Genomic DNA, 27,542 nt, shown 5'->3' on the forward strand with positions numbered 1-27,542 from the left:
ATCCTGGTGATTAATAGAAGCTGGGTACTGAACACATTTTTCCCAGACTGTAATTTTCCTTCAATCACTATGGTTAAATGGGCCTTTTTTTTATTTAATCAACTGACTATTCCCATGAAAATATTTACATAAAAGCTTTATAAAATACTGGTTTGTGTATCCCATTTAAGCTTCAGCAATCAGAAAACAAAGAAAGCTCTTTCAGGCACTGTTTGAATCAGGAACAGTCATGGATCCTTCCTCATTTTACATTTAGTGATAATTTTGACCAGGAATGTATCATGGAGATATATCCATGCTGATTATGGTTATTGCTCTCATATGACTCAACAAAAACATAGAGGATGTTGGTGGCATGAAACTGCTGTACAGGGACATGAATGTTAATGCTTTTGTTTTGTTGCTGAGCTTTAAATAATTGGCACTTCAGACAAAGAAACACAGAGCTGTTATTTCCATTCCCTGTCTGGCCTTTTCCAAGAATAGACTTTTCTGTTGAGAATCTTTTTTTTCTCTTTTTTTTTCCAGTTTTATCTTCAAGGCAGTTTTTTGGCATTGACACAAAGCAAAAACAAATGTGTTTTTTTGATTAGTGTTTCATGTTACTTTTGCCTTTTGTTCTGCTAACAAAAATAGAAGGGAACAGGAAATGGAAGGGCTCTGAGGGATGAGAAAAAAATCAAATGAGGACAGTTTTGATCCCAGGATGTTGTGGTCACTTGAAAGGGACAAGGGCACATCTTATGTACTTTTCCATAGCCTATCTTTGTATAATCAAGATTTGTGACCTGCATGCTGGAGGAAAACTACTCCAATATTGTTTTTTCACTGTAATACAAAACTTACAGATATGGAACTTCAGTCATCACAGGTTGTTTGCTTACTCCTTATATGTTTTATGTCCTCAGCTTTAAGCTATTTTCCACCACTGCTTTTGAATGTTTAAGCACATGTGGATATAACAAAGTGTGCACTGGGCACTAAAGTTCTACCCATATGTTATTGTTTACTATGTAAGCAATAATGTGTGTGCCTGACTGTGTGTATGCTAACACTTTTTTACATGTTGTGTGTTAGATCTCTTACATAACAGTAGATTCATGGGAATAATTGTGTCAGCAAAAGCAAAATGTACAGTAGAAAACACTCTTGCATGTGCAAAAATACCCATGTTGTTTGTTAGAGTAAAAATGTACAGAGTTTTCAAAATAGAAATACAGACATAAACTGGTTCTAATACATGTCTTTGGAAACAAGCCTTTCAAAAGATCCATATGCATGTCTCAAGGAACCAAACCAGGATCGAGGTGCTGGAAACAGTACTAAAAGCTGAAAAGGTATATTGAAATCAAAAAGTTTTACAGGTTGAAACTGTGAGATTCTAGAGTGGGGTCAGTGACAGGGGCAGGCAGGTGATTTCTTCAAACACTAAGCTCCACAGCTGTCTCATCATCAATGTCTCTTTTAGAAACTAAGGGCAAAAAGCATCTGTACAGAAGAGAGTGACGTAAGTTCAGGACAAAACAGATTCAAAAACAGTTAAAAACACAGAGGAAACAGGAAGGGTCTCCCACAGGACTGGAACAAAAAATTTCTAGCTGGGAAACATCAAATGAGTTTTGAATCATCGGGTTTCTGGGCCGTTTTAGATGTACAATCATAGGATTAATGATAGGTGCCATGAAGATCATGGAATTATGGGTGTATTACACCCAAGACAGTTTTGAGCTCCAGGTTGTTTAATTACACAGCAAAATCTCCAGTGTTAAATTAACACTGGAGATTTTGCTGTGTAGATGAAACAGTATATTGTGGGTTGCCTCCAACTCCTAATTGGTCCTTTCAGTTTTTGTTTAAGTCTGGAGATAGAAGAGAAGCAGAAGCTGGAGGTGAATTGAGGTGAATTGTGTACCCTGGTCAGACAACGTCCAGTGGAATGCCATGGAGACTGAGCACAAGGCTGAAGGCAGCTTGGGAAGGGCTATAAAATGAAAAGCCCTGGAAAAACAATTGATTAAAGTTGGGATGGTTGTGTTACCTGTTCATGGTTACAGATAGGTGATAAAAATCCAATACAATTTGGGACCATGGATGTCCAGCTAAGGATTATGTAAATGAGCTGATAGACAACGGAAAGTGTTTTAAGCACAAACAGAGTAGGGACAGACACATGTTGTTACACATCCCTGACTAGGCCTGTCCACTAAAAAAATGTCCAGAGGAAAGTAATTGTGTGGTTACACCTGACCTGAGATAACAAGTGAACTTAGTAGTGTGAGCCCAATGAATTACCTGTAATCGAACTGATGAAGGCATATAAATCGTACAGGGTGGTCTACCTCCAGGATCAAGTCCATTCTGTTGGGCAGTATAACCATTAATTCAATCTCTTAGATAAGGGATCTAATAACACAAGATTATGTGCTCAGAAAAACAGTAAAACATAGAGTATCATGAAAGGCTGTCCAATTTCACATTGGGGGACGTTTACTTATTTCACATTTTGTCATGTTACAGCCTTATTACATTGTGGATTAAATTTAATTAATTTTTCACCTCAAGATTCTACACACAATACCCCCATAAAGATGTGAAGTGAAACACTTATGCTTGAAATGCTTGCAAATTTATTTCAAATTTCTGTCTCCCAGTAGGACGACTGAGTCCCCAGCCTGAGCACCCCCAGTGTAGGTGGTAGAAATGTGATTACTCTGCTCCATTTTGTGCTTCTCTAGGAAGCATTACCTCCACTGCAAGTTTGCTTTGGGGTGAAGAACCAAAATTAAACCTGATCTCTTTAGTTATAAAATGAGGTCTTGTTCAAATTCCCTGGATAGAAAATTTTTGCATATAAAGGTTTGATTTAAGGAGCTTATCCTGACCAAAGATAATCTCTTATGAATGTCCATTGTTTTCCATTGGTCACAAAGATTTACCAAAATAAACACAATCCACACATCCAACATAAAATTAGACATTTTATTTTTTTTCTTTGCAATCTTTTCTTTTCTCAAAAAGAGAAGTATAGCAGTACACTCTTTGTTTCTTAGAAAATGAAACAAACAAACAAACAAACAAACAAACAAACAAATCAAAATGACAACAACAAAGTTATACATTTTATTTTTCATTTTGTATTTTCTTCCTATGTTTTGGAAGAGCATACTGTCATAGAAAAATACTATATTACATAGAATAGAACTTTACACAGTTTGGAAAAAAAATACACAATATCAATGCGTACATTATTAATAGCCCAGTCCAGAACCGTAGCAACTTTGACATCCAAACACATATTAGGCAAAAGAACAAATCAAAATATCTTTAAAAAATAAAGCATGAAACATAATAAAAAAATAAACACATTAATAAAAAAAATAATAGGAACAAAGACTGGAGACACTGACATTTCCTACTTTTGAAATGTGCAGCATGACATCATTTTCTCAGTTTTAAGTCATAATTAAGCTGACTGCAACGAAGAAGTCAGTGTTTGTGTTTATCATTGAGCTAAATAGGTTAACTGGCTAGATATCGGAGAAGAAATTCAAGTTATCTCATCAACAACTGTCATTAAACATGCCAGTAAGCTAACAAGATATCTTATTGACTCATTGTATAGTTCTCAGCAACAAGCCTACTTATAGCTGGTTAGTTTAAGTAGGTTTGTTGCTGCTCACTTATTGTGGCAAGTTGTGAATAAAATGGCTATAAATAGCTAAAACACTGGTTTGGGCAGTTTTGCTGTCACAATTGTATTTGTTATTTATGTATAACTAATGGTCAGATTGGTAGGTGCTATAGTTTGCTAGTTGTAGCAACTTGCTAGTGTTCAGCTAACATTATTTATCTGTTTCTGGTAATTTTCTGATTTGTTGAGTTGACAAGAGGTGACAAGATAATGTAGTCTCCTTGCAGCCATTGAATGTTTTGCTACCCACAGTTTGCTGCAGCTGAGGCTTTCCAATTTAGACACTGCATGTTAAAAAACAAAACAAAATGCACACCAAAAATAAAAATAAAGAGCCAAAAGATTGTCCTGGCTACAGACACGGCTAATAGAAAGGTGTAATGTAACACAAATATTTGACTGTAGTCTCCCAACCAAAATCATGAGTACATGACTGGCTTACGTTGCACATTGACAACTCGTGCGGTAGAAAAAGCAACATGTGCTCTCTCCCCTACAGGAACTTTTTATAGAAGCATAAAGTAATTACCCAGTAACATTTACCTAGTTTGGCTTTCCTTACTGCTCAATAGCCATGAACTAGCATCCTCTGGTCAGAAGGTGAATCGCCCTTTATTTAAGCTGTACGACAAGATTAACCATGTTTACATGGTATATTTGTGAGTGACTGAGCAGGCGTGGGCATGTGAAAGGGCTTTACTTTAGCTGATGATGTAATATATGGTGGATTATGTAATAACTTATCTAATGTACTGAAATCGCTTAATGGGTTCAGGGGAGTAATGCCAACAAGCTAGTCTAATAAAATGTGGTACATTACCATTAAATCTTCACATGAACATTTTTATTTTCCCCAAAATCGGAAAAGCACAGGGAATTAAATAACATTTTTTGTATTATAAACTTATCTGCGCGGAACAGTTGTTACGGTTCTGGATTGGGCTTTAAACTGACATTTGACCCAAAAATGCATAGGGAGTATACATGGCCACATACATACATAAAAGAAAAAAACAAACAAACAAAAAAACAATTCAGAAGGCTTTTCTCAGCATTTTCATTTTTTGTTGCTTTACAAAAGTTTGTTCCATTGTACATGAAAATACTTACAGTGCATGGTATTCAACAGTGTGCTTTATATTCAGCAGTAAGTGCTTGGAGAGAAGTAAATGTCCCTTTTTTGTATGTGTGTTGAGTTTACACTATTTTAAGCCTTTTCCGGTTTTTGGAAATAAAAATATAAAGGCCCACAATCCTTTAAAACCTCACTACTGTACAATGAAATGTACACAAATTAGTTTACACACACACACAGACACATACACACAAACACGCACACACCTCTGAAACAGTGTATGCCCAGAAGTAGTGGACATTTTTTGCACATACATGTATTAGACAGAAAAACGTTGACAAATAGAAGTCTTCTGTAGTTATGTTCACATATGTTTTGTTATTCACATCCATACAGACATGGAAATTCTTATAGGGTGCCGCTGAATTCTGTTACATAACAACATAAGAAAATGGTAGGAACAGGGGTTGTGACTCTCAAAGTTTAGTTTTTTTTGTCAGTCTTGTCGAGAACAAATGCTGTTCTATTACTCACTCATAACAATATCCTTATACTGACAATGTATCATCATATACTCCATATAGTTTTGTTCACCATAATTCATGCTAATATGTGTACACACACAAGTGTGCAAAGGATGTTTAGATTTGTTTTTTTCCTCAAAAAGGACAAAACCTTTATCTTGCAACTTGCGCATTTATAAAATACTGCAGTAAAGTATTTAAATGTTAACTAAGAGCAACCCATACATAGATGAGCAGTTTCTTTGAAATTGTATGGCTTCATCATGTCTATCAATAGGATTAAAGAAGACAGAGAAGTGAACTGTGGTAAGTTCTTAGAAATATTTGGATGGTGCCAGTTAGCTTAAAGTGTAAAAGATTGGTGCTGTTTTGGTGGAAAATGGTAGCAAAACCAGAGATTGATTTTAGTTTTATTCTGTTTACTGCAATTTATTTAAGTCAACTGCTACTTTGTAGAATTTAAGCACCTACTTTTGCACAGCACATTCATAAACTGCCAAGATCAGTAGGAGGGAACAAGAGCCAGCCCAATTTCAGTTAATCCAAAGATAATTGGAGCAAATACATTTTTGGCAGGAATAAGAAAAAATCATGAGAAATTAGGGGTCTGAAGGAAATGGAAGTTCTAAAGTTTCTGTGTGAAGGATATTTCAGTGCTCCAGCTACTTTGAGCATTCTGACTATTGTTAGTCGGATGCACAGTGCCCTTGAACATAAGATCAAGCACCCTGAAATTTAGTTTTATGGAAAGTCAAACCCAAAACAGGTTAGTATGATGGCTGATGAGTCACAGCTTATGTTGACACAAAGAAGAATAAATCAAATAAATAAATAAATTTCAGCTGTACAAGATGATGCTACAGCTAGGACTAGCTGTGTTAAATATTAATGGTGCACCACTCCAAACTAAAAAAAATGCTACTTGTTGTGCTTCTGACCTGATGTACTGCCTTTGGCCTTGGACACTGTAGTCTCATTCATTAATGAGGCGTCAGTGGTGTAAAAATACAGATTGTGTGTCTAACCACATTGCAGGTGTAAGGTTCTAGTTGGCTGTCTCTTGAATTAGAAATTAACATTCCCTTAGCAGTAGAAGTAGAAATATACTTAGGGCTTTAAAACTATTGCACAACTAAGATCAGGTTTAGTTCAAGAAGGGATCTGTAAGATGTGACAAGGTTGCTAATCAAAAGTTAGCAGGGGAGGCTTTAGGAAGAAGAGAAAGGTTTACTATTTTCCCAATAGTCAGCATTATGTGAACTGATTAGAATCTTGCACTAATGAGCTGTCAGTCAAGGAAACCACAACACTTAATGTTGTGGTGAAGGTTAATAGTGGGAAAACCAGCTCTCAATCCTTGACATAACATTTGGCACACACTCTGTTCAAACTAATGTTTGTTCTTAGTTCAATCTTGGATCCATGGTGAAATTGCAAATGAGCACACACAAGTAGTCAGGAATGCTCACAGTGCTTCAAAGGGTGCTGACCATTAAAGGATAGTGGCTCAGTTTAACTCAGGCCGAACTCTGGAAATTTCCAATTGCACCTTGGAATAGAACCTGCTGATACACTCACATACAAATTACACATCATAAACAGACATTCATGAAAGACACAACAAAATGGCTTGATAATAAATGCATAACACACACTGCACGGTTTCATTTCCTTTGCTATCAGAGCCTTTTGTGTAAGAATGTGTGTGTCGGAAATGTGTCCATAGTCTGGCTTCACCAGCAACCTAGTGTAGTAGGTCTGATAGCAGATGATGCTATTGACTTTGTTCATAATCTTTGTGCAAAAGGGTGAGTGTTACCAATAAATCCAAACAGCAGTAGTGCTCTATAGCTATTATTTGAATGAACTGTGTGTCCTAGTTTAAAAGGCTATTAAATTAAAAGCCACAACAAAGAGAATGTTACTTCTTTATGACTTGTTGCTTGTTGTTCCCACTGCCTTAACATCTATACAACACCATAAATGATCCATGACAATGAGACTCTTCAATAATTGAATCTTCCTCAAGGACCACATAGGGTTTAGTGGTGAGGCTGCAGATCACAAGCAACTGTATACCACTTCCTTATTAGATGTGTAGAAGAAATACAGATTATATAATAAAAAAGAAAACAAAAAATAGAATATTATCAAATATTCCAGTTTGGTAATATTCCAGTTCTGGAACATATCGGGAACAACTGTGTCTTGTCTCTTCTGTAAAATATGGCGGCACGACACTCGGGCATTACTGCAGAAGGCCCACAACCATAAATGCTGATCTCATGCTGGACAAATGAAAACACGATGATTCATACTTATAAGTGATACTCCAATGGAAAATTATGAATATTTTAATTCCTATAGATCCTCCTAAATCACACTTGTCATTGTGTTGACACTGCCTGCTATTGGGAACAGCTTTATTCACTGCTTAGGCATTCTTCTCCAAGAATGGTCCCAGTGGCTCACAGTATATATTAGTTTTGAGGTCGCTGGTAAGTGAAATGATCCTTTTGTTGTTGGATTATATAAATCAGACTTAACATCTTAAAATTAAACTAGCTGCTAGTTAATTTATTCTGCGGCACACATCCTTACACAAATATGCCATTAAAGACAAACAGATGTTACATTAAATCACTCTGAACCTCAAATCTAATAATTTTGCGATTTGAAATGAATTTGAAATGCTACTGTTGCTTGACATTGTAGTCTTGCAATGAAATATGATGAGGTGAACCCAGTGATCTCAGACAACTATTGATATAGTGGATAATGTCATAACATTTGGCACATTTCAAATGCAGGTAGATGTTCTTCGTTTGGCAGTACAGTTTGTTCTGGGGCACAGCCACTCATGCTCATTTATGGTGTAGCAAAAGCCGTGATTGGTCAATTCCACTTAAGACACCATTTTTCATTGGGAGCAGAAATTACGCCCTTCCCTCCTTTCACTTTCATTTTATGATAGCATGAAACAAAATAACAGTTTGGCAGTTGTGATGGCATCACTGATGACATCTTCATAAATCAACGTTGTGATGTCACCAAAGTGACATTATAATGTGCAGCAAGATCCAATAGAGAAGTCTGCCTTGAAAAAAAGAGCTATACTTGACCACTCCAGAATTTTGTTTTTTTCTTGGTAATGTCAAGTGAGCAGCAGTGTTTGAGCAGAATCTTAGCAGCATTATGAAATTCTAAAATGGCTACATTTATTATAGACACACTCCCATTATGAACTGTTTGTTCCGTTTTCTGTTAGTACTTAGTAACCTTCTGTGAAACAAATGGAAACTCGAAACTGAGAATTTTTCTCCGGTAAAATCATTTACAATATCGTATAAGGCAGATCTCTCAGGTGCAAGTACTGTAGGTTCATGGGAGCATATGGCCTTGCAATAAAAACTGAAATAATCTTACCCGTATTGCAAGTTAAAATGAGTAAAAATGGCTATTTAAAGTGCCGAGTAAGTCATTGTTGAAATCGAAACAACACTGTGAGTCCAGCCAGTTATCGGGAGAGCTTTTGGTGTGTTTTTCTGTATTGTGGTGATGCTTTCATACAGACCGTACTGTATAAAAGCGGTTCAACCCAGTGTAAATGGGATGGGGAGACTATGTGAGCATGCACGTGTTAGGATGTGTGTTCCAGTAGGAGTCTCTGTATTTAAACAGATATACTGCAAGCTGGTGGAGTGTGTGAGTGAGTGAGTGAGTGTGTGTCTGCGTTTTTGGGCCAGTTCCACTATGTATAAGTTTATGCTTCATCACCAGTTACAATATGTCTTCTGTATGTTTTGTGCACATGTATGTATTTGTGTTACAGGTCAAGTGCGTGGTCTAAAGTGTTGTTATTGTCCTCTGGGTCATCATTGGCAAGTGGGTTGCGGCTGATGACCAGTTCAAGTCTGTCTCCTGCTTCTGTGATGAGAGGTACGGCCAGACAACAGTCAAAGTCTCTCGTCCTTACATGGTTCACCTGAATACAGTCAAAAAGATTAAGCCAATGGTTACTTTGGTAATTTGCATAACTGTAGACATTTTTAATTTAGCAAACAAAAAAAGAGGGGGACGTGACGATAACTACATGTAAGCATAACAAAATATGATGCAAAGAATTTTTCCAAATGCTGAGGACAGAGTGAGCTTTTTTTTTTCTTCACAACAAAAAACTATATTAGAATTAGGGATGCAATGATGGGCAGTACACTAATTATTATCATCATCATCATCACCTGCAGGATCCTGTCATAGGGTCTAAGCCCGGCTCTGTCAGCAGGGCCATCAGGTCTGATCATGTTGACATAAACACCTTTTTCCAAGAAACCATCTGACACGCTAAAGCCAAAGTCATCACTCTCTGGGTCCTTTATCACTGTTACCTAGTGACAGAACACAAGGATGTGAGGTTGAGTAATAAAATGTAATTTGCTAGTATCTTGTGCTCCTAATCAAGACAACAGAACAAAAAGACTATTCACATGTCAACCCGTCTGATGAAACTGTCTCAAAATATCTGTTGTGTCACTGCAGGAACAATAAGTTTCTCTGTAGATGGGAATAACACTTGTAACCATGATAACTGCACACAAACATAAAGAAATCTGCGCAACACATGAAATTTAGACAAAGACATTTCACTGATAAATTAACATATTCAAATTTATTTAATCAAAGTACAAAAATTTGTCTAAATTAAAAGTTTTGTATGCAGATTAAAACCAAACCAAGATGCAAAGACCAGATGCTAAAATAAACAGATTTTTAGCCTGATATCCAGATCCAGTTCTAACTGGTTTAAGATCCCAAGCAGAATAAAAATGCTCATTAAACAGGACGGCCAGAATAAATGCACACAAACTGACATTTATTACTTTAGGGTGGAATAAACTATTTTGTAAACTGATCAAAATAAATATTTTACCATGTAAACATTTAACCTGATTGCTTTCTGGGTGTGTATTCTCAGCTGAAAGTTTATTTGTAATACAAGGTCCTAAAGAATAAACGGAAAAAACAATAATGACAATTGTGCTGATAATAGACGTCTTTCTTCAGTGAACTGCCATGTGCCACAAAGCAGGAACCAAAAGCCGAATAAATGGACAAAGCCATATAATATAATGGACAACTGTAAGATAAGGTTTTTATTATTGGTAATGCAATCCAGATTGTTTGCTGTACCTTTTGGATACAAAACCGAAAAGGCAGCAGCATTATGACATTCATCTGAAATGTTGTATGATTGATTAACGAGGCACGACTTAAGGCTGTAACAGTTGTTCACTGTGATGTATTTTCTCTCTATGGATAAAACGTGTATTTCTCATTCTGGCTCTGAGCTGTACATGTTTCACTCGGCCCTCGTCTTCTCAAATTGTGACTGTAAATTCATGGAAGGCTGAACTACATGTAGTCACTTGCATAACAGTTGCCCAGGGAGGCTGGGTATTTATACTGTATTACATAATACTCTGCACTGTAAAAAAGAACATTTCAAACCTCATACGAGTAAACTAGAACTCACTATGCATGCTAGCTAGAAGGGGGATATTGTTAAAGTTATTAGTAATGACAGTGTTTGACATGTCAAGTCAAAATGTGTACTTTAAAGTTTGGACCAGATACCAATGCTTACAAACTTTAACAGCAATGTCAGCTTGAATGGTTACATTGATATTTTTGGTTGAATTCTAATTATCTACTGCAAGTTTACCTAATATTCTCAATATTTCATCCTAACCCACATCAAAAAACATATTTTGTCCAGTTCTCTCTGAACTCACTTTGTGAAGCTCTAGTGGTGTTGGTGACAGAATACCCTGCATCTCTTCTTTGATCCGACGGGACTCCCATGTCCTCTCTGATACTCTCAGTGAGGCCTTTGACTTGGGTTCGTGGTGCAGGAGAGGGGATTGGATATCTTGGTGAATGTGGACCCCTTGTTGTAGGTGCAATTCCTGGTTGAAATGGGCCTCCTCGTGTAGATGGGGGTCTGAGTGGCAAACATATTGCAAGTAAGTGTTTTTAACCAACTGTTTAACAAGTAATCCTTCTATACATGGTATAAAATGATACTTTACTATATTTTTCTGTTTAAAATTTGGAAACAACCACCCTTAGTTGTGTCATATCAGTGACTAACCTTGGTGAAGTTGAGCCTCTTCATGAAGGTGGGCTTCCTCGTGAAGATGGGCACCCTGATGGAGGTGTGTTCCTTGGTGGTGCAAGTTGCCTTGATGCAGGAGAGAATTTCGCCGCAATGGGCTCATCCTGCTGTGGGTCAGTATGGGCTCAGATGGAGGCTTGTTGACACCATCTACACCAAGACTGATGGCTGTGCCTGTCATGATGGATGCCTGCAATGAATTGAAACAAGTTGAGTTACCGCTTTGTAACCAACCATTTGTAGACATTGAGTGCTTGCCAATGTGATTGTTTGACAAACATTCATACGTTCAGCACAATTTGTTACTGGTTTAAATACTATTGGTCAGACTGGGCAGCATCACCTCAACCCCCGTCATAATGAACACTGGTGCTCCACAGGGGTGTGTACTGAGGCCTCTCCTGTACTCACTCTACACCTACGACTGCACGGCCACTAGCAACTCCAACATCATTTTGAAGTATGCGGACGACACTACAGTGGTGTGTCTTATCACCAAAGGTGATGAGACGGCTTACAGGGAGGAGGTCAGCGCCCTGACCCACTGGTGCCGAGACAACCATCTCACCCTCAACATTGCAAAGACAGAGGAGTTGATAGTGGACTTCAGGAGGTGCAGAGAAGCACACGCCCCCATCACCATCAACGGAGCTGCTGTGGAGTGAGTGAGCAGCTTCCATTTCCTAGGTGTACATCTGGTGGAGGATCTCACATGGTTAGTACAAATAAAAGCTCTCCGGAGAGTGGTGCTATGTGCCGAAAGGATAATTGGAGGTGAGCTTCCATCCCTCCAGGACATCTGCAGGAAGCAGTGCCTGAGGAAAGTCGGGAGGATCATCAAAGAATCCAGCCACCCAAGTCATAAACTGTTCAGACTACTTCCATCAGGCAGGAGATACGGCAGTATCCGGTCCTGAACCAGCAGATTGAGAGACAGCTTTTTCCATCAGGCCATCAGACTGCTGAACACTTCATAGACACCTCACCTTCACTTACCAGAACTTCACCATTATGCACTCCATATTGTAAATAAATGCCACTTGTTTTGCACAATATCCAACTGCTGACCTCTGTATATTTTATCTTGTTTCATTTTATACATTAAATACCATTGCCATTTTATACATGGCAGCACGGTGGCACGGTGGTTAGCACTGTTGCCGCACAGCAAGGTGGTCCTGATTTCAATTCCACCATCAGGCCGGGGTCTTTCTGTGTAGAGTTTGCATGTTCTCCCCGTGCTTGCGTGGGTTCCCTCCGGGTACTCCAGCTTCCTCCCACTGTCCAAAGACATGCAGTTTTGTGGGGATAGGTTAATTGATTAATCCAAATTGCTACATAGGTGCGTGTGAATGTGAGCGCGAATGGTTGTCTGTCTCTGTGTATTAGCCCTGTGTACCCCACCTCTCGCCCTATGACAACTGGGATAAGCTCCAGCGCCCCCCGCAACCCTATAAAAGAATAAGCGGAAGCGAATTGATGGATGGATAATTTTATACATATGTATACACACACACACAGACACACACAGATATGTATACATATTTAGTATACATATTCAGTAATGCGATTCCAGTTCTTATATTGTGCTTGTTCTTATGTTATTGTATTTCGTACACCTCTGTTGCTTGTGAAGCTTGCACACAAGAATTCACAAGTTCAAGGACTTGCATGTGCTGTACCAGTGTACCTGTACATGTCATGTGACAATAAAAGTGATTTGATTTGATTTGCTATTACATCAATGAGTGTACATAAAGGTGGATTTATAATGCTATGTTGAGGGGTTATACGTAGCAGAACTAAAATGCCTCCAATCATATCCACTAAAGCCTTGCTTTAGTCTTTACATGCTGCTCTTCAGTATAAAAGACAAATTAGCTATGAAGTGTATATATAGATACTGTATGAGCAGATATCCATGTTACAGCATCAGGCAAATAAAAGAATGCAAATACTAAACATGCTGTACATTAAAATAAACTGCAGATTAAACATGATGTTTACAACCATTAAAATATGAGGGTTCATAAAAACCTACGACAAAACTGTTGTTAAAACCCTTTGACTCAAGTGCAAATCCACTTCAGTGAGCACTGTATGCTGATTAAGTCCAGTGTTCATCTTTGATGCCAATTTTACACTTGAAGTCAAACAGTTGTGAAAAATACTAACTAACCTCTATTTCTCTTAGTAGTTCTGACTGGCCACAGGTCTCCAGGTCCTCCAGAGCTTGACACCAGAAACTGTCTTCTGGATCCAATAGAATACCATCCGGTTGCTGGCCAATAAATCTGCCACACAAAAACAGACACACAAATAAAACAAGTTTCCACACCCATTTCGTTGGATTTTCTCTGTTGCTGAGTACTACAAAAGGGGAAAACCATGCAAAGCAAGACAAACATATTTAAGCTTTATCTTCATGGAACTGCCTTTTGATCACACGTTGTGTATTGTGCAAAATGTATTTTTCTCTTAAATATTTTATTATTATTATTATTATAATTATAATATTTATTTATCTAAAGTTCAGAGAATAGTTGGCTACATGACATGCAGTGTGCCTGATTTAGCACTGGAACTTTCACTTACAAAAAGGCATTAAGGACACAGAATCTGTACACACACTGTCTGTATCTGTCATGGTTAAACCGAACAAAAGTAATCATTTAACCCAGAATGTCCCCAACTAACACGATTAATTCACTTTCATTGTTTTACTGATTTTTGTTTTTTTCCTCGAAAATCCCTTTCTCTCGCTGTACACCCTCAGAAGTGTTATGTAACTTTAACATGCTGACTAGCCTTAGCCTTCTGACTCATCACAGCTTTACACAGAGATACACAAAGACACAGGTACAACATATTCACAGTAGCACTGACTTCATGACTCAGTCTCTGCAATGAGGTGTACCCTTCGCCATGAGCTCTTGGTGATGATACTGGCTCAGTGAAACAGTGTTAAAGATAAAATCCTTTCTTGCAGAAAATAAGCTCATGCATTTTGAAGATCTATAGTGGTGAAATATATCATACCATTCCACACCATACCATAGCACTTTATTCATAAAACAGCTTTAGAAACATCAGCAGGGCTGACCAAATTGCTGTTCAATAACACCAAACATAAAAGACAAACACGGGCCAAAGGGTAAAAGATACAGAAAACAAAACAGCTTTAGAGTATATAAAAAGTAGATAGAAATCACAGTCAATTTCACACTGTGTCAAAGGATAGGGACTAAAAGTGAAGGAGCCTGTCTGAGCTGCGATGCCTAATCATTCCGCAATATAATAATTAATATAGAACTGACATCACAAAAGCAATCACCCCAAGGAGCTTTATATTGTCAGGTAAAAACCCTACAATGAAACAAAGAAAACCCGAGTAATCTGATTATCCCTATGAGCAAGCACTTGGCATCACTGAGAGGAAAAAAACCTCTGGCAGAACCAGACTCAGGGAAGCACAGCCATCTGTCATGATCGGTTGGGTATGAGGAGAGGAAGACAGGACAAAAGATAGTGTTGATGAACCATAGAAACTATTATCTATGTCACCTTGAGGTCAAGGTCACCCCATCATTTCTTTTTACTGCTGAGGGATAAAAAACACACACTCACAAATAAACTGTACAATCAAGTGAGTGCAGACAGCCTACAATGGCCCTTAGTCAATAAGTCAACATTTATATGGATTTTTATGAATAAAAAAGGTGATATCAAAAGAAAAGTGTATGATACACAAAAAAAAAAGACAGTCACAATGAACAGCTTTGTAGCTAAAACTAAATTCAGACCTACCCTGGTGGTTTGTCCCAGTCATCCTCACTGAAGCCTCCGTCACTAAACGGGTAGTTCTTCCGACGTCCAGGAGGAGGCGTGGTACTTCGTTGCTGCTTGGCACTACGCCACTCATGCGGGTGTAGAGCGATACCAGCTGCTTGATGGGTGTATGTACCTACAAGAGGATAGATGAAATGACCAAATACAAGAAAGAGTGCTTTTAATATATTCCTTCTTTGGTAAGTGGTTTTCATTAACATATTTCCTACAGGGTTAAGACATCCTGAAATTTCACTTTCTACACATGCTCAAATGTAGCTTACCCTGGCTCCCATAGCCTGCATCCAGCCCTGAGCCATCCCATGACTCCATAGCAGAGTCAACGCTGGGTATTGTTGTGGAGTAGAGCTCTGATAGCTTGTTGGTTTGTTGACTGTCTGTCAAATCGTCCTCCTCAGGGTCACTGATCTCGTTTTCTGTTGTGTCCTCTACATCTGCTGTCTTCCTGTCTTCTATGTCTTGAAGAAAAAAAAAAAGAGGCCAATTTAATTTAAAGGTTAACTCTAATTGTTAACTTGGTAAAATACATACGTGAAACTTTTACTACATGTATATTTTTCAACATTAAATGCTTATAAGAGACAAAATGAAACTTGAACTGGTTAACCTACTGACCTCTTCTCTGCATTTACCTATAAACAGGTTTTAAATCAGATCTATTAGGATATGAGTTGCAAACAGCTAACCTGTTACATACCATTTCTACAGTACAAATATTGTATGCATGTTTTAAACAACAGGGTTTCCATATCTCCGCCCCGCAAAAGCTGTATAGCTGTATTACTTTCCTATTTTTTTACCTCCTGCACAGGAACTGAAACCATCTGATTCTGCGCAAGGTTTTTGTTCTATTCACCTGGTGTGCAGATAACGGAAGAACCTTTGTAATGCAAGTAACACCTTATTTGTAACTGTGATTACTGAATTTAGCACAGTAACGTGTTACATTACGGCGGTACTGAAAAATGTAATGTGGCAACGGTAACACGTTAGCCAACACTGCGCACAAAAGACAGATTTAAAATGCATGTTACTGTTACTAGTTTTTATACTTACTGTCAAGCTGTTTTTTTATTTTGAGAGTGACCGTCTCTCCAGCCATCTGCAGCAAGTGGATGGCTTCGCTCAGCGGCTTCCCTTTCAGGCTGACACTGTTGATAGCCAAGATCCGATCACCTACATGTATAGCCCCTGTCCTACATAGGTAACAAGATACACAAAGGTACAGAAGTAGAAATTTGTATTATTCCCACACAGGAAAAGTAAAAAATGTTAAACCTCACACATATCATTATACAAGAAGATTGTTAATAAGCCTAAAAAAGGACTCTAGAGGGGTCTGAATAGCATTAAACCATTAAATATCTATCAAAAAAGTTATTTGTGAAAACATATTTTGACCTCTAGTGCACCATGTTAGTATTTCTAAATAATACCGCAAAATACACTAATATCAAAACTTCTCATTTCCTACAAAATAAAAGATCAATGTACAAAAAAACAGCTGCAGTGTTTACAAATATTATTGCTACTGGTTTATTTTTGATTACAATTTTTTCCAACTAATACAGATTTTTGCCAATTCTGATTTTCTAAAAAAATGTAACTGACAGCATGTACAAACAAAAATCAATCTTATCAGGACACACACCCATTTTTGCTTTTCCAGTTATCTCTATAATTTTCCTCATCACTGCTTTGCTAATATAGAGGCAAGACACTTGTCCTGTGTTAGCTTCTTTAACATGTCCATATTCAACTGGGTGAAGATGATTTAAGTGTCTGACTAGATTTGTTGTTACAATTTTTTTGTGTGCGTGTTTTCCCCCTGTGGTTTTCTTTGGAGAACCTTTGTGTCTTCTCACTCACAGCGAAGAGATTCCATGCTAACGACATGTTAGCATATGGCTATAAGTGTGGCCGTGACTATTTGCCTGTGGTGTTGTGGAAAGTGTGTGAAATGGATTAGTTTTAAATTGGACATATATGAGGCTGACTGGTGAATCTCAGTATGAGACAATTATAATCTAACAGAGGGCAGGCGACTGGATAGTGACACTGGTGCTGCACCACAGTGGTATTGCTCATGGCTACATTCATATTTTAGGAAGGCTTTCTGACCTGTATTTTATTATTTTATACTTAGATAAGAGCAAGCAATTAAAGCTAGAGAAAAAGAAAAACAAATTTGTATTTACCTTGGGTCCATGGTTTATAAACTACTGTAGGGCACATGATTGGATAGAAAATATAACAATGGTCTGCAGTGACACAGTGTTACTACAGTGATACAGAGTTTCTGTAGATAAGATCTTAATCTTTTGTGTTCATACAAAACTAAGATAAGATAAAGTAAGGGAAAACTAAGATAAACCGCCATATGACTGGACTAAGGTCAGAACAAGGTGAAAAGAATAACACTGCCTCCTTTGAATATTATTAAAACTTTCACTTTCTTGTAAAGCCCCATAAGAAAGGAAAAACTGTCTTTTATATTCCAACCTAATTTGAGGAAGATATTATTCATTTTGAGGTCTCACACACAGGCTTATGAAAGCATATACTAAACATATATGTTAAACACTTTTTGAGAAAGCCTAGCATAGCATATAAGGTTTTTTTTAAGGATGTAGGGATGGTGTTCTTGTGCTCATACTAAGCACTCCTTCAAAGTTGATGTCAAAGAGCTTGATTTTGGTTTTGTCTTACCAAATAACCTTCTCCCAAGTCTTCTCTGAATCATTTAGATTCAGATTTAGGTTCACTGGTAAACGTAAGATGGGCCTATACATGTGCCTTTTTGCTGCAGTCCATTACAGCATAGCGTGTTACCAAATGTCTTCTTGGTGACTGTGGTCCCAACTGCCTTTAGGTCATTAACAAGCTCCTCCCATGTAGTTTTGGGCTGATCCACCACTTTTCTCATGATCATCCGCCCAATTTGATGTAAGATCTTGCATGGAGCTCCAGACCAAAGGTGACTTATGGTCATTTTATATTTCTTACATTTCAGAATTGGTACACAACTCACTTTTGCCCAAGTTGCAACAAGGCAGAGCCAAACCCAACACAATCATAACCTAGGCTTATCACTAACTCTGATTTCTGATAAGGATGAGCTTAAATCCTGGAGAACAACACCTATCCTTGCCAACCTCACCAGTGGACGGATCCATCTGTGAGCCTGTGTGTCCTTGATGGTGTTACTTGGCTATCTATTGACTTAATGAACAAATGTTTTTATCAGCATTTTGCTATAATCTATAACCTGGCATCCCCATTCATCTTGGGAATACATTTTATAATCACAGGTCTATTAACCCTGCATAAATCAGAAAAGCCATGCACTTAGCTGTGATTTGAGTTCTTGAATCTTTCAGATCTTATGCAAAGGGCCTTCGTGTAACTATATATACAGTATATACAGATTACAACAGCCTCAAGTGGCTAATGTTCCATCCTGGCAGGCTAGTCGGCTGATGGGATATCAGCCGACTAGCCTGCTGGTCTTTGTGACTCCAAAAGTTTCCTCCTCGTTCCCACAGATTTCTTTGCCAGAGTTCAACATCACTGGTAGTTTATATTGCCATACTATGCCTCCAGTTTTACTGACAGATCGTGCACATATTAAACAAATGCAGTTAGATGACCCAGTCACTGCCCAGCTGTCCAGAAATCTAGGAACAGACCCATGTGCAGACATGAGTGGAAACAGTTCCTCATCATCTTTTGTTTACCATGGTCTACTCTACTATAAAGACCCAAAGCACAGATGTGGTTTGCATCAATTGAAATACCTTAAACACTCCATGGTACCTTGCTCAGTTACTATCATGACCACCCCACTGCACGTCACCGTGGTATTTCCCAAGCACTTGTAGAACTGTAGTCTAGGTTTTTGTGGCGAAAATTGGCAGCGGATATCAAACTTTATGTTGCTTCCTGTTCAGTCTGTCAGGTTTTTAAATCAAGGTAGGTTTTGTTGACAATTTCTCCAAGTAGATTAAGGTGTGTGTGGTTAGAGGGGCAACAGCACAGGTGGCAGCCAGTAAGTTTGTCAGTGAAGTATTCACCAGACACAGTGCCCCTACCTGTCTTAGAAGCTCACCATTTGTGACTGAGCCGTTTGAGCATGTCAGCTCCACCCTAGGATCCATGCATTACAGCCTGTCACCCTCAGACTAAAACTGTATTATAAGCTTATGTTGGAATCTTATGACAATCAAACTTCATGGAATAAGTTTCTTTCCCAGATCTCCTTTGGATTGCATATAGCTCCTCCTCCTTCATGGATGGATACATAGTGTCATACCCAGAAACTCTTAGAGCCTTCCTGCTGGAAGCCCATAACAAATTTAAACTTTTTAAAAGTTTTGTATCCTCTTATGTCTGGCATAAAACTAATACAGGATTTTATAAAAAGATCATTCCAACAGTCAAACAAGATGGTGTTAGTGTGATGGTCCGGGGCTGCTTTATTGCTTCAGGACTTGGATGACTTACCATAATTGATGAAACCATGAATTCTGCACTATTCCAGAAAATCTTGATGGAGAATGCCATCAGTTCATGTCCCAAAGGGTGGCAATGATCCAAAACACACCAGCAAGTCTAGGTCTGGACGGCTCAAATGAATAAATAATAAAAAAAAAAATTTAAAAAAAGAGTTTTAGAGTGGCCTAGTCAGACTTTTAAATCTGACTGAGAATCTTTGACGTGATCTTAAACAAGCCATTCATGGTCAAAAACCCTCCACTGGGGCTGAGATACAGTAAAATAATTCTGAAAAGAAGAGTGACTTGAGAGACTCATTGTCATTTATCTGAAATGCATGAAATCACTTCTTGCTGCCAAGAGTGGCACAACCAGGTGCAAGGGGCACTACTTTTTTCACATAAGGTCGGGTAGGTTGGATAGCCTTTTCTTTTAATAAATAAAATCATCATTTAAAAACTATTTTGTATTTGTGTAGTATTAAATTGAGTGAAATATGTGCTATAAATATGCAAAAATTAATTACATTTTTTAAAGCACTGTAGATGACTTGTAGAAAGAGGACTGCCAAAAAGTTAAACTTAGTGCTACTTTCAGAAAATCATGTGCCACTAAAAACAATATCTGGAAGAATGCATTTTCTTTCTTGGTGAACAGTATGTACGCACACGGATAAGGTAGACCTAAGTTATAATGGTCCTAGTTTGTGCCTGGCCCTTACGCCCTTTAGTGGTTAAACAAAATTAAATCACTTGACCGAAAAGGAAAAAAAAGGAGAAAAAGTGGGTCGGTGTAAGATGTAGCACTGCGGTTATCGTTTGTATTCCTGCACTTTCATCTGTGTCAAGTTGCACCAAGTTTATTTGTAGAGTGCTTTTAGCCAACAGGTCTGAGTGCTTTATCGACAACAGTTTAGAATGGGAAATAGAGCAATTACATCACAGACTCAGAGAAATGGGGTCACAGTGTGTGTGTATTTGGAAGGGGGAAAGTAGTATGTTGCCTCTGTGAGCGTAGTTTGATGGAATAACACGTGAGCCTGTTATAAAAGCTGAAGGTGCTGTGTGGTGGAGTGGATGTAAGCTGAATTTACCAATGGATGTTTATGACTCAGGGAAAACATTATGTCATCTTTCTCTCAGTCTTGCTTTGGACACTAGCTACCATCTCGTGTTTAAGAATATCACATCTGTCATTACTCTGTGTCAAATGGCACTTGCTGGACACTCAACTTCTGGTGTAGAATCTGGAAAATGGATGGATGGAAGGAAGGAATACAGGCTTGGTTGTAGCAGAGACAAAAATATCAACACATGAAAATTGGAGATGCACTGATTGTTTGGTTTTTATCTAACTGGCTCGGACCAATGACTGGTGGATTGGCAACTGATATATTCAATTCTGTGTTGATGTGACACAGTTGATATTAACCATTGCAGAAATGTAAATACATGTCACATTGACATATACTTCAACAACAGTAATTGTTCTGCTTGTTAGCAATATGCTGTGCAAACATGCAGTGAGCTTTAATTGTATGTGGTCGCCTTATGCTAACACAGTATCCTGTTATCTGCCAGTGTGTGCATAGGGTGCATCGCATCCCTGTGTCTCCTGTGAGAGTCTGTCATGTCCTCTGTGTAGGTTTCCTCGGTCATGTCTGCATCTCGGTAATGTCTCATCTCCATTTACTGTCCCCATGTTCCTCTCCTTGTGTTTCATCCCTCTCGCGCCCTCGTCCTCTGTGTGTCTTAGTCGTGTCAGGGTCTTTCGTCCCCCTGTTTGTTTATCCCCGTCTCTGTGTCAAGCCCAGGTGTCTTCGTCTATGTCTCTTTCTGCTTCCTGTTTATTTTGACAGTCTCTTGTGCCGTGTTCAGTGTGTTTAGTTTTGCTTCCCTTGTGTTGTTATGTTTATTCATCCCAGCTGTGTTCCCATGTGTTTCCTTCTCCCTAATCATCCCTGTGTGTACACTTTGTGTCAGTTTTCCTTTGTCCCTTGTCGGATTGTCTGTTTAATATTCTGTGATCTCAGGATTTCCACGTTTCTTATTTCCATGTTTCTCTTGTCTTTTTCCAGTTCAGTTAGAGTTTATGGTTTCCTTTGCCTTTGCTTTTGTACCCTTACCAGTCAATAAATTGTCTCGCTTTTGGTTAATTCCCATTTTACGCCTCGTTCCGTCTGCATTTGGGTCATCACCTCAAACTCCAAAAGTCTGCAGCCATGGAGCATGAGTCACCTCTCTTTTGGAGTTGCTTTTTTTGTGAAAATAACTACATTTGGTTAATGTAAAATAACGCAATCTTCCATGCTTGGCTGGTACTGTTGTTTTTTTAGTTACAGAGCAACACAGACATGTAACACATGACAGACATAGTGAGATATTCAGTTCATTTTCAATTCATCAGCTTTGGATTTATACAAAAATGCTCTATCCAGAAATCTAGGGAATTTCATTTAGAGCTACAAAGTGGCAACCTAGAATTCCCAGAAGAGATTTTGTGTGTCTGAGTATGTACCTTTCTGCAAGGCCTCTCTTAGTTAGGCCTGATATAGTGATGGGGTCAAAAGGCTCCTCAGTGCCAGAGATGGTGATACCCAGAGGGCCTCCGTACCGCTTCAGTTCCACTGTGTATATGATGCTGCCTGATGTCTCCTGCTCATCTGATACACACAAACACACATACACGCACACGCAGTCACACACAGAGACACACACACACACACACACACATTAATCTAGTGTTTCAAGTCTGAGCAGTACATTATACCGTCTGATGGATGCTTCTTATCTGATGCACACGCACACAAAACACTTCAGGTCACTAAGTAATACTGGATCACATTACCTGCTCACTGGAAATGTGCACACACAAACACACTTGATTCCAGAAGTAGGTCAAAACGCTTCTTGAGACTACACTGGTAGGCAAGACACAGTTTCCATGGTAACCAAGGAAAAGACTGCCTTGTCATCATATAGCATGCACACATGTTATTTCCTCCTTGTGTGTGTTTGTGCCTGATGACTACAGTCTCATTATTTACCCTCATTACACAGTCCCTAACTTAGTTTGTGTGTATGTGTGTTTATGTCACATTATATAACTTGAATGTGTTTATATGTATACACAAATACAAGGTGTAAGCTGTAAGACTGTTAAAATGTGAATATGCGACCATGCACAAAAGTCCTTAGATGGATTAGGACTCTAGGCTGCTGCTTGTTGTTTCCAGTTCCCATAATAGGTCACTGCACATTTTTCTATATAAAATTATACTATATTGTAAAAACATGTTGGATTTATGTTGTAATTTATAATACATTCTTTGTTTCACATGAAGACCATTTTAGTTGTGTAGGTGTCCCAGAGTTTTGGACAATAGTGCCACCTTGTGGTCAAACTTCATTAGTACAGCTTTCTTTTTTTTCCTGACGGTAGCTGAAATAATAAACTGAAGAAAACTTAAAACATTAGCTTATCTCAGGTCAGAGCTCTGTCCCTCAAATATAGAAACAACTATATTCACAAAAGTACCTGAGTTGTCTTCATCTTTACGTATTTTTAATTTGACGAGTTCCTCACACTGCTGGAGGATCTGCTCCGCATCATCTTTGGAACAGTTTTCAAGTCTGATGTTGTCAATAGCCAGCAGCTTATCTCCAGGCTCCAGTGTTCCTGTTCTGGTGGTGAGAGAGTGAAAGAATAGAGAGTGACAAAGAAAAAAGAGAGAAAAAGTCAAAGCATTTGAGACTCTCTTAGATATTAATCAAGCGCTGAAGTAAAAACACTTATGTTACTAAGTTGAATAATTTCTATAATTTCAAATTTAAAAGGGCTCAATGTAATTCTAAAAAAAGTGTAACTTTATGAGTGTATGATATGACATAGCTTGCTCCTCAATATATTATTTGGAAAATAAATACAACACCCATAAACCCAGCCACCCAGAAAAACAAAAACCTGTGTTGAGCTGGCTAGTTTTAGTGGTCCTTGCTATGTAAGTCTCCAAACCTCTATATAATTTATATTGTTAGAAAGTGGTAGTGCTCACTCTTATTACTTACTTTTGAGCACTATTCAGCTGCTCATTAACACAAAAATCTGAGCCCATCCACAAGGCAACAACACAGTGCATTTAAGTATATAAATATAGTCAAAATGATCCCTTTAGTATTAAATGTCCATCATTTCAACACAACCTGAGCATAAGATCTATTTCTTTATGACTGCAGTGTATCCGTCTTCTGATGTTAGAAAGGTGTTTGATACTATCGTGTTAATATGGACCAAAAAAATTTCTTCCAGTGTCCAGCACGTTGCTGAATATAGGACACAAAGGATTAAGGCAAGAGGGTCTATGTTAAAGCTCATATCACTGTAACTGTGTATTACTGTGAACAAGAGAAACACACATGACTAGTAAAGTCTGGTGTCCTTTAGTTCTTAGTGTGCAATTTACTCTAGGCCAGAAGGTGATACATTGTAACAAGTGTCATAAAACACAAGGACAAAGTGAACTATAATATGGATATAAATTCAAAAACAGAAAACAAAACAAAAAAAAAAAAACCCAGAACAAAATGAAATTGAAAAGAATTTTTTTTAAGGTGGCAGCCCCCCCCCCCAAAAAAGCGAAACATGCAGTCCTTACAAAGGAATATAACACTAGTCCCTAAAAAATACCTGTGAGCCATGCTCCCCTTCTTGATGTCAGAAATGATAAGAGGCTCTCCTGGCTTCTTACTGGCTGTTAAGGTAGATGAAACCATAATAAGATTTAGCAGGAACAGCAGCAACAACATCAAAATATAACATGTCAGTCAACAAATAAAAATAACAACAACAACAACAACAATAATAATAATAATAATAATAATAATAATCAGTTCAATATAAATAGTAACATTAAGGTTGTATAGTCATCCATCCATCCTCTAATATCACCTCTTTAATCCTATCAGGACAAATTGCCTGCACGCAGATTTGTCACAATAGCCAACATTTTGGGTTCCCTGCTCTCTGAGCGTGAGCCCAGAAGCTCCATGTCTTTGCTAGCTGTGAATATTTTCTGTTCAGCAGGTGGCACCATTGCACCATTCTCTTGTCTCAAATGCGGCCAAGGAACAACCTGCTTTATACCATTTTATATACACCATACTTCAGAATTGTGACAATATAACTTAATTTGAGGTTATTATCATTAGTTATTTAGATGGTTACAACTATAACACATCACTACAATGTCACTGAAGAACAAGGGAGTAACTAAATAATAAAATCCCACATTTCAGGGCTGAAAATGACCAGAGGTAAGAGAATTGGTTTGATTTGGACATTTGATTTACATGATAGCTTAAACATCCTGTCTCTTTAGCCAGGAAAGTTGAAATAAGGACAAAAATGTTTTTATGCGCTTAGACTCTCTATAGTTACACTATAGTATACTCTCAGTTATCCTGTAGGACTGGTTTGCAGAAATAACTTAAGAGAGCTGCACTGTTTCTGCGGTGCTTATGTCTTCAGCTATTTTTCCTTATACGATATATATACAGCACTTTTAAATGCAAATGTGTGGCAGGGATATGAAATGTCGCTTGGTATCAGCAAACATCAGAGGCAGGCATAGTAGGCATGTGCAGATACACACAAGGTTTTTAGCATCGATGTCTAATGTAAGAAGGGATAGAGAGAAAATAAGAGAGACTAAAAGAAAGTGAGTACATTCACAGCTGCATCTCCTTCAGTAACCCCCCCCCCCCCAAATCATGTTGAGTGGACAAAGGGGGCATGTGGAACTGGCAACGCCAAAAAGATACACAAAAGCAGGTTTTCTCTGAGGATTTAATGACAGCATATTTACAGGCATTCAAGACAATCTTTAGGAGCCAGATATCACACCTCGATTTAGTATTTACTCCAAAACACAGACAATGATTTACATCACCATTAAAAAATATATAACATATTAAGTTAAGGCCCAAAATCCTAGACATAAAAAGTGCATATTTTCTTTTAAGAAATTCAACACAGTGGACAAGAAAAAAAAATAGGCATTGCCTGCTTGTTTTCTTCCACACAACCTCCAGCAAAATTGCTGGGGCCCAGCCGTCTTCAATTATCTTCTCTTTAAATATTTAAAAATGTGTCAGGTTCAGTATTTCGCCTGTCACTGAGCTAATGCTTCTTAAAATAATACAGCGTGGAACACTACAATATACCCACATTCCAGGCTAGGTATAATTAAACACTGAATTTAGGTCATTCCCAGTGAAGAATGAAGACTGTGCTATAAAGCTTTACAGATACAGTTAGCGTGTGATGAATTACTTTCTCAATAACCACTTTTGACTGGCAGAATAATTCCACGTCTGCAGGGTAAATGCGCAAGTGTGTGCTTTTATTTTTGATTACAAATGTTTAATGCGACATTTTACTGTATACACTACATGACCACTGATCATTGCACCCATGTGTTCTTTTTGAACATCAATTTTGGAAAGGCTCTATGGATTCTGCAGCATAAATTTACTCCTATTTATTTAACACACAGTGAGGTTGACCGTTGATGTTAGCAGGTAGCTCATAGCCAGTATTTTTGTTCATCTCATAGTATATTTAATGATACTGAGAAATGTGTTTCACAAAAACTAGAAAAATTAACCCTGACCTTGTGCACTCGAATTCAAACTAACATCAACATACGAACTGCTGCCACAAAGTTTAGCTTCAATTTCTTTTCTTTATTGCAGCGGCATCAGGCTCATCAGTAATTCAGACGTCCTTTTACAGTTCCCTGCAGGGGGATTCCCTGATGCTCCAGCTCAGATGAGATATATATTTTCTCCAGTGAGTTCTGGGTCTACACTTGGATCTCCTCCAAGCCTGGAGAATCTCTAAAGGAAGGCACCCAGGAGGCATCCTTATTAAATCCCCGAACTACCTCAGAGGACATATTTTGATGAAAAGGAGGACTAGTTCTACTGCGAGCCCGCCTTAAAATTTTGGAACCTGTCCCCTAATGCAGGGCTATGTCTTAGGCTGTGAACATAGACAAACAACAGGTGAGCAGTCATTCATGTTTTTCTGCTTTGAAGTCCATCTGATAATTGCATGCATAGTTATTGCATAGCAGTGTGGTGTCTGAACCCAACAGATCTATGGAGAAAACTGATTTTGATCACTTAGGATCTCTTTCTTTTGGTTGCTACTTAAAGCTCATGATCATAGATGAAGTTGGAAGATACAGGAGATGGAATCCAAAGTATACCTTTTCCTCTCAACTGTCTCTTCTCCACAATGGACCATTGAAGTGAAGTTCAAAGCTTAGTCAAAAACATCACTGTAGAGATTTTGTGGAGATTTTCCTCAGTTGAAACTAAGTGACATATCTCTAACTGAAAAAATGCTGGACACACAGCGTAATGCTAGTGGCACCAGAAAGACAAACAATATCTACAGCATTTAATAAACATTGTTGGAATTTATAGCTTAGCTTCTCTGCAGACTTTGTTATCATAAAAAATGCATGTGGGTGGTCGAATGAATTTTAAACATTCTGCCAGCAGCTGTTCAAAACAAAAAGTGGATCACATGAAAAATGTTTCAAGTGTGTGTGTTCCTACCACTGATGGTGAGCCCCAGTTCCACTCCTCTTTTCTTCGGCAGTTTGACGTGGAAAGTACCACTGCTTGGCACCACTGATTCTGCAACAGAAACACAGACACACACTTA

General features: G+C 38.2%; 1 protein-coding gene across 9 annotated transcripts in view; it reads right to left on the reverse strand.

Annotated features, from left to right (window-relative positions):
- Positions 1-2,965: 2,965 nt before the first annotated feature.
- Positions 2,966-27,542, reverse strand: part of LOC120716527 (glutamate receptor-interacting protein 2-like) — a 259,433-nt gene continuing 234,856 nt past the window's right edge. For all 9 annotated transcript variants that reach the window (XM_040004067.1, XM_040004053.1, XM_040004044.1 and 6 more), the window contains exons 14-25: positions 27,434-27,514; positions 24,495-24,558; positions 23,346-23,491; positions 22,326-22,470; positions 16,371-16,510; positions 15,578-15,772; positions 15,273-15,429; positions 13,645-13,759; positions 11,442-11,655; positions 11,083-11,291; positions 9,532-9,678; positions 2,966-9,275 (exon numbers count right to left, since the gene is read on the reverse strand). In XM_040004067.1, the coding sequence (XP_039860001.1) occupies positions 9,117-9,275; positions 9,532-9,678; positions 11,083-11,291; positions 11,442-11,655; positions 13,645-13,759; positions 15,273-15,429; positions 15,578-15,772; positions 16,371-16,510; positions 22,326-22,470; positions 23,346-23,491; positions 24,495-24,558; positions 27,434-27,514 (1,772 nt within the window). In that variant the 3' untranslated portion in view covers positions 2,966-9,116. The remainder of the gene's footprint in view (positions 9,276-9,531; positions 9,679-11,082; positions 11,292-11,441; positions 11,656-13,644; positions 13,760-15,272; positions 15,430-15,577; positions 15,773-16,370; positions 16,511-22,325; positions 22,471-23,345; positions 23,492-24,494; positions 24,559-27,433; positions 27,515-27,542) is intronic.

Source organism: Simochromis diagramma, unplaced genomic scaffold (assembly GCF_900408965.1).
Source record: "Simochromis diagramma unplaced genomic scaffold, fSimDia1.1 OVJJ01000320.1, whole genome shotgun sequence".
Taxonomy (NCBI): domain Eukaryota; kingdom Metazoa; phylum Chordata; class Actinopteri; order Cichliformes; family Cichlidae; genus Simochromis; species Simochromis diagramma.